Below are 11299 nucleotides of genomic sequence, written 5' to 3'. Positions count from 1 at the left end.
AAAATTAATCCGGAGGCTTCCGGGGGTCTGGTCCCGGCCCGAGGCGACTCCGATGTCCAGCCCTTTTATTTTATTTTATTTTATTTTATTTTATTGTTACCGAGGTAGGGCAGGGACCCCGGTTCTGCCGCCTGCTGTGGCGGGGTGTCTGTCTGCACAGCTGAAGATGGAGGGCACACACGGGGGCCCCCCAGAAAGGGACATGGGAAATACCCGCCTCCATCTTCGGCTGGAATTTGGGGGGCATTTATTTATTTTTGGATCAGGAACGAACGTGCCAGGCTGAAGCCCCTTCTCTGCTCTGGGGTTCCCCCCTCGGGCATTTGCAGAGCACAGCCGCCCCCCGCCACGTGGGCCGTGTCCCCCCCCCCCCCATGAAGTGCCGCGTCCCGGGAGCCTCCACGTGGTCCTGAAATGAGAGGCGGTGCACGTGCTTCCGGGGTGGGGGGGCTCGCGGCTGGGACTTGGGGTGTCTCGGGCCCCCTGGTCCCCACCCCTTTCCCTGCGGCGGGCCCCGCGCGCCCCCCTCCTGCAAAGCCACCTCCACCCACCCCGACTCCCGGGGGTTGCGCGCGGGGCCCCCCTCCCTCGGCACCCCGCTTCCCGCAGCGGGGAGCGCGGGGGGCGGAGAGGCGGCCGGCGCCCATTTGCATTTCTATGCGGGCCGGGCGCAGGGTGGGGGGGCCGCCCCGCCCCCGACTTTGATGTCCCGCCCGCCGCCGCGGGTTTTGTGGCGAGTCCCGGAGGCCGGGCGCGCAGAGCAGCGGGGCCCGGGCGGCCGAGCGGAGCGCAGCGCTGCGCCCAGCCTCGAACCCGGGCCCGCGCCATGGCGCACCAGCTGCTGTGCTGCGAGGCGGACGCCGTGCGCCGAGCCCACCGGGACGCGAACCTGCTGACCGACCGCGTGCTGCGCGCGCTACTGCGGGCCGAGGAGACGGGCGCGCCGGCCGCCGGCTACTTCCAGTGCGCGCAGGGGGGCGGGCTGCCCGCGGCGCGCAAGGTGCTCACGGCCTGGATGCTCGAGGTGCGCCCGGGACCTAGACGCTGGCCCCCGGGATCTAGACACTGACCCCCGGGACCTAGACGCTGACCCCCCGGGATCTAGACACTGACCCCCGGGACCTAGACGCTGACCCCCCGGGATCTAGACGCTGACCCCCGGGCCGGGACCTAGACTCTGGTCCCCGGGACCTAGACGCTGACCCCCCGGGCCGGGATCTAGACGCTGGCCCCCGGGACCTAGACGCTGACCCCCGGGATCTAGACGCTGACCCCCCCGGGCCGGGACCCAGACGCTGCGCCCTGGACCCTGCACTCCCGACCCTGCCCCACGGACCCTGCGCCCCCAACCCTGGACACTGCGCCCCCGGACGCTGCCCCGGGAGACCCTTGGAATGTCACCCCCCTGCGGCCCCTGAGGACCTCTTGGGCTGCACCCGGGAGCCCTGGACGCCGCCCCCCAGGATCGACAGCTCCGGGAGGGTGGTGCATTCTGCATGTTGGGGGTGGCCGCCGAAATGTCCTCTCCAGGGGGAGGGGCGGGGAGCACCCCCAAAGGATTGCAGGGTGCAGCCTGCACGCGGGCGGCCCTGGTGACCCCGCCTACAGCCCCCCCCCCCTAGCGCCACCTGTCAGGCCGCACGCCCCGGCTCGGGTTTGGGTGTGCGCAGGGTTTGGGGTGCACTGGCATTGGGGTGAGAGGGGGTTTGGGGTGCGCGGGGTTGGAGGTGCACTGCTTGGCTTAGGGCTCGCTGCCGCCCGGCACGCGTCTGCCCGCCCGCGAGCTCCCCATCTTTTATTTCGAGCCCCAAGCGTTTCTTGATCACTGGAGAGAAGGGGGCCGCGCCGGCGGGCCGGCAGACTTGGGGGCCCTTTGTCCCTGCAGCGAGTTTCCGGGGCGCCCCGGTCGCCACCCACATTGGCGGGTCCCTCCCGCAGGGTCAGGACGCGGCGCCCCGGCTCTGCCTGTGACCCTCCCGCACCGCCCCGAGCCGGGCTGAGGCCTCGCGTGTGCGCCCCGCGGTTTAAAACATATTTTAAGATATTTTTTTGGAAAGATGACGTCGGGGGAAATACAGCGGGCTGCCTGGAGCGCCCCCTTTGTGTGTCGGCCGCACCCTGGGGTGCCCCGCCCGACCCTGCGCCCAGGGTGCCCCCAACCCCGCCCCGCCCGACCCTGCGCCCAGGGTGCCCCCCACCCCGCCGGACCCTGCACCCAGGGTGTCCCCGCCCCACCGCCCCTGCGCCCAGGGTGCCCCCACCCCGCCCCGCCCGACCCTGCGCCCAGGGTGCCCCCAACCCCGCCCCGCCCGACCCTGCACCCAGGGTGCCCCCCACCCCGCCGGACCCTGCACCCAGGGTGTCCCCGCCCCACCGCCCCTGCGCCCAGGGTGCCCCCACCCCGCCCGACCCTGCGCCCAGGGTGTCCCCCGCCCCCGACCCCGCGCCCAGGGTGCCCCCACCCCCGACCCCGCGCCCAGGGTGCCCCCACCCCGCCGCGCCCGACCCCGCGCCCAGGGTGCCCCCGCCCCGCCGCCTCCAACCCCGCGCCCAGGGTGCCCCCGCCCCGCCGCCTCCGACCCCGCGCCCAGGGTGCCCCCCACCCCGCCCGACCCCGCGCCCAGGGTGCCCCCGCCCCGCCCGGGGTGTCCCCCGCCCCGCTCAGCGCCGCCGTGCCCCGCCCGCCCGCCGCAGGTGTGCGAGGAGCAGAAGTGCGAGGAGGCCGTGTTCCCGCTGGCCGTCAGCTACCTGGACCGCTTCCTGGCGCTCGAACCCGTGCCCAAGAGCCGCCTGCAGCTGCTGGGCGCCGGCTGCATGTTCGTGGCCTCCAAGATGCAGGAGACCGTCCCGCTGACGGCCGAGAAGCTGTGCGTGTACGCCGACCACGCCATCCGGCCCCGCGAGCTGCTGGTGAGGGGACGCGCGCCCGCACCGGCACCCGCACCCGCGTGGCCTGGGGGGCGGCAGGGCGCGATGGATGGACGGGTGTGTGTCTGTGTGTAATGACCGGGTCGCACCCCCACCGCGGCCCCCAAACTTCTGCGCCCCCAACTCCTTGCACGGCGGGCGGCGCGCGCCCCCTGGCGGCTGCGGGCGGGCAGCGCACCTGCGGGGGAAGCGGGGTCCCCCCATAAACTTTTTTTTTTTAGATTTTATTTATTTATGAGAAAGATACGAGGAGAGACAAAGAGCCAGACATTAGTCTGGCACATGTGCTGCTGGGGATCAAACTCGGGACCTCATGCTTGACCACCCCTGTAAACGTTATTAGTGACTTAATAGTGACTTACAGAACTGTGAGACAACAGGGGTCTAATCCCACCCCGTTCCCACCCCCGGAGCTCTGTGTCCCGTTCCCTCCACTGGAATGGGCCATTATTTCTATAACCACGTTTATATATATTTGCCCACTTTCCTGCGGCCTTGCCTTCTCTTCCTAAATCATGACTATACCTACTTCTAAAAATTGTTTTTATTGGGAGTTGGGGGGTAGCGCAGCAGCTTAAGCGCAGGTGGCGCAAAGCACAAGGATCAGTGTAAGGATCTGGGTTTGAGCCCCCGGCTCCCCACCTGCAGGGGAGTCACTTCACAGGCAGTGAAGCAGGTCTGCAGGTGTCTGTCTTTCCACCTGTGTTCCCTTCCTCTCTCTGTCCTATCCAACGACAACATCAATAATAATAAACAAGGGCAACAAAAGGTAAAATAAATATTAAAAATTATTGCATAGAGAGAAAAATCAAGAAGGAAGGGGAGACAGAGACCCCTGTAGCCCTGCTTCACCACCAGTGAAGCTTCCCCTGTGGGTGGCGAACGGGGGCTTGAACCCGGGTCCTTGCATGCTGTAATGTGTGTGCTAAGCCAGGTGTGCCACGGCCTGGCCCCACACCTACACCCGCTATTACTTCCGAGTGTCCGTCCTTTTCCCTCCTCTCTCCGGGTCCTGATGGAGTTGGGGTTCAGAGCCCTGTGTTCGTCTTCCCTGACAATCCCCCCGGGGGCTGGGACCCAAATTCTCTTTTGGGGGAGCAGAAGGTGGGAGTCCCGGCTTTTTAAAAAATATTTATTTTTCCCTTTTGTTGCCCTTGTTGTTTAACATTGTTGTGGTTATTGATGTCATTGTTGTTGGATAGGACAGAGAGAAATGGAGAGAGAAGGGGAAGACAGAGAGGGGGAGAGAAAGACAGACAGACACCTGCAGACCTGCTTCACTGCTTGTGAAGTGACTCCCCTGCAGGTGGGGAGCCGGGGGCTGGAACCGGGACCCTTATGCTGGTCCTTGCACTTTGCACCACCCGCGCCACCGCCCGACTCGGCTTCTGTAGTGGGCGCTGGCGGGTGGGTCTGTGACGGGGTTCCGTCTCACTGTGCCCCTCCTGCAGCGCATGGAGCTGGTCCTGGTGAACAAGCTCGAGTGGAACCTGGCGGCCACCACGCCCCACGACTTCATCGAGCACTTTCTGGCCAAGATGCCACTGGCCGAGGACAGCAAGCGGGTCATCCGCCGGCACGCACAGACGTTCGTGGCCCTGTGCGCCACAGGTGGGACGCCTCCCCCAGCCCTGTGGGGTCGGGCCGCCTGTCTGTCTGGGGGGGGGGGCACTGTGACCCCCTTTTACTAAAATTTCTTTACTCGTATGTCTATTTGAATGAGAGAAACCCCTGATCTGCTCAGCTCTGCTGGTGGTGGTGCTGGGGACTGAACCTGGGACCTCAAGAGTAGTATTTTATTGACTTATTTATGAGAAGGGGGAATGGGAAACAGCAGGATGGTTCTGCAAAGGACTCTCCCACTCCCAGGCTCTGTCCCCAGCACCATCAGCCAGAGCTGAGCAGGGCTCTGGGCTTTTACTCTGTATCTCTCACTGAAATAAAATAAAAGGGGAGTTGGGCAGTAGCGCAGCGGGTCAAGCGCATGTGTCACAAAGCGCAAGGACCGGTGTAAGGATCCCGGTTCAAGCCCCCGGCTCCCCCAAATGCAGGGGAGTCACTTCACAGGCGGTGAAGCAGGTCTGCAGGTGTCTGTCTTTGTCTCTCCCTGTCTTCCCCTCCTCTCTCCAACAATGACAACATCACTAACAAATACAACAATAAAACGAGCAACAAAAGGGACTATTTGAAAAATATATAATAGAGACAGAGCCCAGAGCCCTCCCTGCTCAGCTCTGGCTGGTGGGGGTGCTGGGGACTGGACCTGGGACCTCGGAGCCTCATGCAGGAGAGTCTCTTAGCTGAACCATCCTGCTGTCCCCCAGCCCCTGCACCTGGTTTTCGTCTTTGAGGAGCTGTCAGATGCGGTGCTTAGAAAAAGTGGATGTCTTGACCAACCCTGTGCACCCCCCCTCCCCCGCCGCCCCGCTTGGCACTGAAGCACAGAGGCTTCTGGCTGGAAGGCAGAGGGCAGAGCTCAGGCGCCTCTGGACGCTTGTCCGCTAAGCTGAGCCCAGGCCCGGGTAGGCTGCGGCGCCCCTGCTCACCCCTCCCTCTCCCCCCAGATATCAAGTTCATCTCCAGCCCGCCCTCCATGGTGGCGGCAGGCAGCGTGGTGGCCGCCGTCCAGGGCCTGCACCTGGGCAGTGCCAACAGCTTTCTGTCCTACCCCCACCTCACACACTTCCTCTCCACAGTCATCAAGTGTGACCCGGTGAGTGGACATGGCTGCCCAGGGACGCTGGCGGTGTGTGTGTGTGTGGGGGGGGGGGTTGGGGATAGGGCCCTAGCGAGACCACGATTCTCGGCGAGGGGCGGGCTGGGGGCTTTCGGGTCTCACAGCCGGAGGGGGCAGGCCCGGCGTCTTGCAGCCGCTGTTGTTGGGGAGCTGAGGAGTCGCCGGGCAGCTGTCACCCCGAAGGCAGCCGTCCCTGCCGTGGCCCCGGCATCCAGCCTGAGTTTCAGAGCTATGCCTTCCTGCTTGACTGCCCACCCCCAGGCCAGCTCTTATTCAGAGACGAGACAGCAGTGTGCACCCACCCCACCCTGGCTGTGCTGAGGCCTCCGTCTTGGGGGGGGGGGGGCAGTCGGGGCCTGTTCCCAGCACTGCAGCACCCCACCACCCACCAGTGGCGGCTGAATCCTGGTCCCTTGGGAAAATGCCATTTCCAGGCCGGAAGCTTCCAGAATGGGAAGGCACCAGCCCCCACCCCAACTCCCTGCTGCTTGTCCCTAATGATGGGGGGGGGGGTGCGGGACAGGCAGGCACGGCCCGGCACTGATGCCCGCTATCTGGGAGGCTGGGAGCACAGGCTGGGTCTGCACCCAGGGTGGCCAGTCACCTGTGAGCTTCCTTCGTGGGTCCTGGAGTTTGGAGGGAGACCCCCACGCCGCCCAAGGCTCCCTCTGAGAGGCCCCCCCGCCCCCCTCCCAGGACTGCCTCCGCGCCTGCCAGGAGCAGATCGAAGCCCTGCTGGAGTCCAGCCTGCGCCAGGCCCAGCACAGCCTGGACCCCAAGGCGGCCGAGGAACAGCCGGGCCTGGCCTGCACGCCCACCGACGTCCGGGACGTGAGCATCTGACGGCGCTGTGGCGGGCACGGGCGGGGAGCCGGCCCCAGGAGCCCCCCACCGTCCCTCCCTGGGACCCTCCACTCGCTGGGACACCGGCCTCCTGCTCCTGCATGGCGGTTTCTCCTTTTGCTCCTTTCTCCCTGTCGTTTCTGACTTCAGTGAAAGGAAGAAAAAGAACAAAAAAAAAATATCCCCAAAAAAAATGATTTTGAAAAAACGAGGGGGAGACACAGACTGGCAGGGCGCCAGTGCTGCTCCGAGCCGGGCCCAGGCTGGGCCGCAACACCTGTCCGCCACAACTCGCCCGGTTTTCCGGTGTGAAGCCAGAATTAACTGGGCTGGGGGTAGGTTTGTCCGCACTGCTTCCAGGCAAAGGCAGGAACGAGAGCGAGCCCTTCCTTCCAGCGCGGAGGCCGTGGGCTATGGAGGCGGCAGGTCCCAGCGCAGGGCTGGCCTGGTAGCTAGTCCCGTGTCCGTCCGGCACCGCTGGCCTCGGCCCGCACTGCGCGGGGAGGGGCTCTCAGAGCTGACCTCTGTGGCCTCCCCGGCCGGGGCGACAGGCTCCTCTCTGTGTTCACTTCCCCGTCTCTGTAGTCATCTCCCTGTCGGCGACACTCCAGTGCCCTGTCCCCCCCTTGCCTGCAGCCCCCTCTCCGGGGTTGGGTTCTTGTCCCAGTGCCGTTCTGGTCTCCACACCCGAAAAGCGCATCACTTCAGAGCACTTTCTATGGAGAGGGCCTCCGAGGGCCGTGGCGTGGCCAGGGAGGGGCCCGACTGGCCCGAGGACTGAGGCAGAGGGTCTGCCAGGCCGGGCGGGCGCTGGGCGCTGGGGGCTGGAGCCGGGGGCTCGGCTGTCTTCTCCCCGGCGACGGAATTCCGCAAAGGCCGCCCACACGGCGTGCCCTTTCCCTGTCGCTGTTGCTGCTACTTGAGGATCGGTCAGTCTGTCCTGTTTCAGTGTCACTTCGACTGCCATGTCCCATGTCCTCATTGTGATGTTCTCATAAGAAATCGTGACTTGTGGTTTTTTTTATGTGATCAACTTTGACTTTGTGTGATTGCTCTGTTCCAAAAACCCAGCCTGCCCTGGCTCACAATGTCGTGCTTCACTCAGCCGTGTGCAGTGTGCAGACCCCTGCCCTGACCACTCACCCCCAGGGACCTCCCATGGCCTGACCCCGGGCTGAGGGGCTGCCGGCTGTCCGGACGCCCACCCTGGTTCTGACACTGTAACCAGCACATCCCGTGGGATTCCGGGCACTGTGCTGTGCCCGCAGGGCTACCCCACCCCGGCCGGCTCAGGCCGTGCCCATCCCCTGCGCATGGCAGACCAGGACCAGCACCGCACGCAACCTCCCCACCTTCTGGACCCGAGCCCCCTGCGGCAGGGGTGTGCGCCCTGCACCTGACGGCGGGTCTCCATCCTGGGAGTGGGAGGCCATGTGACCAGCGTGTCCCTGACAGTTGCGTGAATGGTCTAGAAATGAGAGAATGGACGAGGCCCCAGCAGGGCCTGCCTGTCCCGGAGAGCCAGGCTGTGCACTGCTCAACTGACACTGGAGCCCCCGGTGGACGGGGCTGCTGGGCCCCCTGGCATGAGCGCAGGGGACGATGCCCGTGTCCAGCCTGGGTGTCCTGGGCCTGCGGGGGGCCGAAGGCAACTGTGACGGACACTTGGGAGCGGGGGAGGCAGCTGCAGGGTGGAGGTGGGGCTGCTGTCACAGGCACCCCAAGAGCTGGAAGGGTGCTTGGAAAGCGGGTGCTCCCCATGTGGGCCCTCCTGCACCTGCCTTCTGGGCATAGACGTTTCGGGGGTGGGGGGCCGTCCCTCCCGTCCACCTGTTGTGTCCTGGGTGAAGCTGCGGACACCCACCTTTCGCTGCCCGTCATGTCACGTCCCTTTCTGGGCCCTGCTTCCTGTTTCCTTGAGCTCTGGAGTTAGGGTGACTGACGAGGGAGGTAAGGGTGGGGGTCCCCTCAGATTCCGGAGGGGGTCTTGGCAGGAGTACTGAGTCGACCAAAGCTCGGGAAGCTAGCAGGATGAAGGTCTCCTCCTCCAGGAAGCTTTCCCTGCCCATCACCTTCCTGACTGCTCAGCTGAACACCCTCACACCAGCTGGGCTGGGCGCCCCTGGGGTCACTCCCACTGCAGCTGGTGGGCTCTGCCCCCAGGCTGTCCCCGGGCAGGAGAGGTGGGGGCTAGCAGAGGTCCGGTCTCTGGGCTGGGGACGGTCCCCCGAGGACACATGAAGGGCACGTACGTGCCAACTGCCTTCTGCTCCGGACATTCCAGGAAAAGCCACCGGGTCACTTCCTCTGCCCCCGGGCCCGGGAGAGACGACGGGGGCTCCAGGGGTCCCCGGCCCACACGCGGGTCCAGAGGTGGACACGGCGCCCACAGCCACCCGGGGCTCCACACGAGCCGACACGGGCGCCCAGGGGCTCTGCGCAGGGAGCAGGGTGGGTGCACCCCCGCCCCACCCCACGCCCGGCCCTGCCCCACCCCCGCCAGCGTCTGTCCTCGACCTCTGGGGGGGGGGGGGGGGCAGCGATGACCGTCCCGCGGACCGGAGCCCAGCGGAGGCCCTGCCACCTCGGGGGACGGGCGGGGGGCACCTCAGAGAAGGCGCCGCAGGCCGGCACGGCTCGCACTCTCACTGTTTAAATCCACCTTCGGTTCTCAAAACCCGCTCCCGGGGGCGGGGTCGACAGCATGGGGCCCTTCACAGACCCCGGCAGAGGTCGGGGTCCCAGGTTCGAGCCCCGGCAGCACCGACAGGGCGAGCGGGGCCGAGGGCAAATCAAGTCCGGACGCCTCTTGTTGAAGGATCGTTTATGGCGAGCGCGGCACCGGCCAGAGGGGGGACCAGGCCCCGGGGGTGAGGACCCCGGCCCGCGGGGAGGCCCAGCCGCACCCCAGCCGCTCCCTGCGCGGCCTGAACCCGGGTCCGAGCCGGATCACGCTCCTCGGCGGCGCTCCGTGCCCGGCCCCTGGGCGCAGCCGCTCAGAACGACAGTCCGGCCGCCTCTGCGGGGATCCTGAGGTCGGGCCGCACGTGCAGCAGCGAGCAGAGCTGAGCGGGACGGGGCTTCAGCGCGGACACACACAGGCGCCTGCACCCCGCACCCCGCGACCCCCGGCCCCGGCCCGCACCTGCCGGAACTTGCCCCGGATGCCGTCCAGGTCCCGCAGCAGCTCCCCGTAGGCCGCGTCGTCGTAGGGGAACCGCTGGATCATGGCGAGCAGCGCCTCCAGCGCCTTCACCTTCTTGCTGGGGGCGGGCGGCGCGTGTGGGCGACCGCGGGACCAGACACCCCTGGGACCCGACACCCCCGGGACCCGACACCCCCGGGACCCGACACCCCCGGGACCCGACACCCCCGACATCCCGGGACCCGACACCCCCGAGACCCCGACACCCCCGGGACCCGACACCCACGGGACGCGACACCCCCGGGACCCGACACCCCCGACATCCCGGGACCCGACACCCCCGGGACCCGACACCCCCGGGACCCCGACACCCCCGGGGACCCGACACCCCCGACATCCCGGGACCCGACACCCCCGAGACCCCGACACCCCCGGGACCCGACACCCACGGGACGCGACACCCACGGGACCCGACACCCCCGGGACCGACACCCACGGGACGCGACACCCCCGGGACCCGACACCCCCGACATCCCGGGACCCCGACACCCCCGGGACCCCGACACCCCCGGGACCCGACACCCCCGACACCCGACACCCCCGGGACCCCGACACCCCCGGGGACCCGACACCCCCGACAGCCCGGGACCCCGACACCCCCGGGACCCGACACCCCCGGGACCCGACACCCCCGGGACCCGACACCCCCGACACCCGACACCCCCGGGACCCCGACACCCCCGGGGACCCGACACCCCCGGGACCCCCGACAGCCCGGGACCCGACACCCCCGGGACCCCGACACCCCCGACACCCCCGGGACCCGACACCCCCGGGACCCGACACCCCCGGGACCCGACACCCCCGACACCCGCCCCTCACCGGTCCTTCTCGGAGGCCCCACCGCGCAGGAGGCAGCGCCAGGCCACGGCGAAGCCCCGGTAGCAGCCGACCTGCGGGCGCGGACGGACGCGTGGATGCCGGGACCCGGGAGAGCCCGCCCGCCGCCCCGCTCCCCGCCGCCCGCTCCCCGCCGCCCGCCGCCCCGCTCCCCGCCGCCCCGCACCCACCTCCGCCGCCACCCGCGCCCCGCGCGCCGCCCCGAGCCGCCGTCCCTGCCGCAGGCCCAGGCCGCTGCCCTCCGCGAAGCCCTCGGCGAAGCCTTCCCCGCGGAACCTGCGGGCGAGCGGGCGGGCGTGAGGCCTGGGACGCCCGGGGAGACCCGCCCCCGCCCCCCGGTCCCCGCGGCGCCCCAGGCGCGTGGGGCTTCACCGGGCCGCCACTCACCTCTCGTCGGCCATCACGATGGCGTCGAACATGTCCGGCGACCCCGCCATGGCGTTGGGCCGCGGCCACCCGCCGGCACCCACCCGCCCGGACGCGGCACCGGCGAGCGGACCGGCGCACTTCCGGGGGCGGCGCGCGGGGCAGGCCGGGAAACTACGGCGCGCCGGAAGGGCCCGGCCCAGCGCGGGGCCAGGACGCATGCGCAGCCGAGGCGGTGGGCGGAGCGGTAGTGAGCCCCGCCCCCTCGGCCCCGCGGTGGGCGGGGCCGTGCCCCAGGCAGACCCGTGCAGGCCGCGTGGTCCGCGCCGCACCTTCGCCACCAGTGCCCGGCGCCTTCGCTCGCGGCTGGGGACACAGCG

General features: G+C 68.3%; 2 protein-coding genes across 3 annotated transcripts; one reads left to right on the top strand and one right to left on the bottom strand.

Annotated features, from left to right (window-relative positions):
* Nucleotides 1-661: 661 nt before the first annotated feature.
* On the top strand, nt 662-7596 carry CCND1 (cyclin D1). 2 transcript variants are annotated; one of them, XM_060177302.1, is made up of 5 exons: nt 662-1000; nt 2695-2910; nt 4380-4539; nt 5493-5641; nt 6362-7596. In XM_060177302.1, exons 1-5 carry the CDS (start codon nt 827-829, stop codon nt 6506-6508), a joined length of 846 nt encoding a protein of 281 aa, XP_060033285.1. In that variant the 5' UTR covers nt 662-826; the 3' UTR covers nt 6509-7596. The 2 variants fall into 2 exon arrangements, with proteins under 2 accessions (XP_060033285.1, XP_007518749.1); XM_007518687.3 differs by having other exon boundaries at nt 676-1024.
* Nucleotides 7597-9317: 1721 nt separating this feature from the next.
* On the bottom strand, nt 9318-11098 carry LTO1 (LTO1 maturation factor of ABCE1). Its single transcript, XM_060177332.1, has 5 exons — nt 10941-11098; nt 10724-10829; nt 10536-10606; nt 9654-9771; nt 9318-9573 (listed from the first exon to the last, which is right to left on the bottom strand). The coding sequence occupies exons 1-5, from the start codon at nt 10988-10990 to the stop codon at nt 9505-9507; spliced, it is 414 nt and encodes a 137-aa protein (XP_060033315.1). The 5' UTR covers nt 10991-11098; the 3' UTR covers nt 9318-9504.
* Nucleotides 11099-11299: the final 201 nt, after the last annotated feature.

Source organism: Erinaceus europaeus, chromosome 17, assembly GCF_950295315.1.
Source record: "Erinaceus europaeus chromosome 17, mEriEur2.1, whole genome shotgun sequence".
NCBI lineage: Eukaryota > Metazoa > Chordata > Mammalia > Eulipotyphla > Erinaceidae > Erinaceus > Erinaceus europaeus.
The sequence above is the reverse complement of the archived record's forward strand: the minus strand, read 5'-3'. Positions and strand labels throughout refer to the sequence as shown.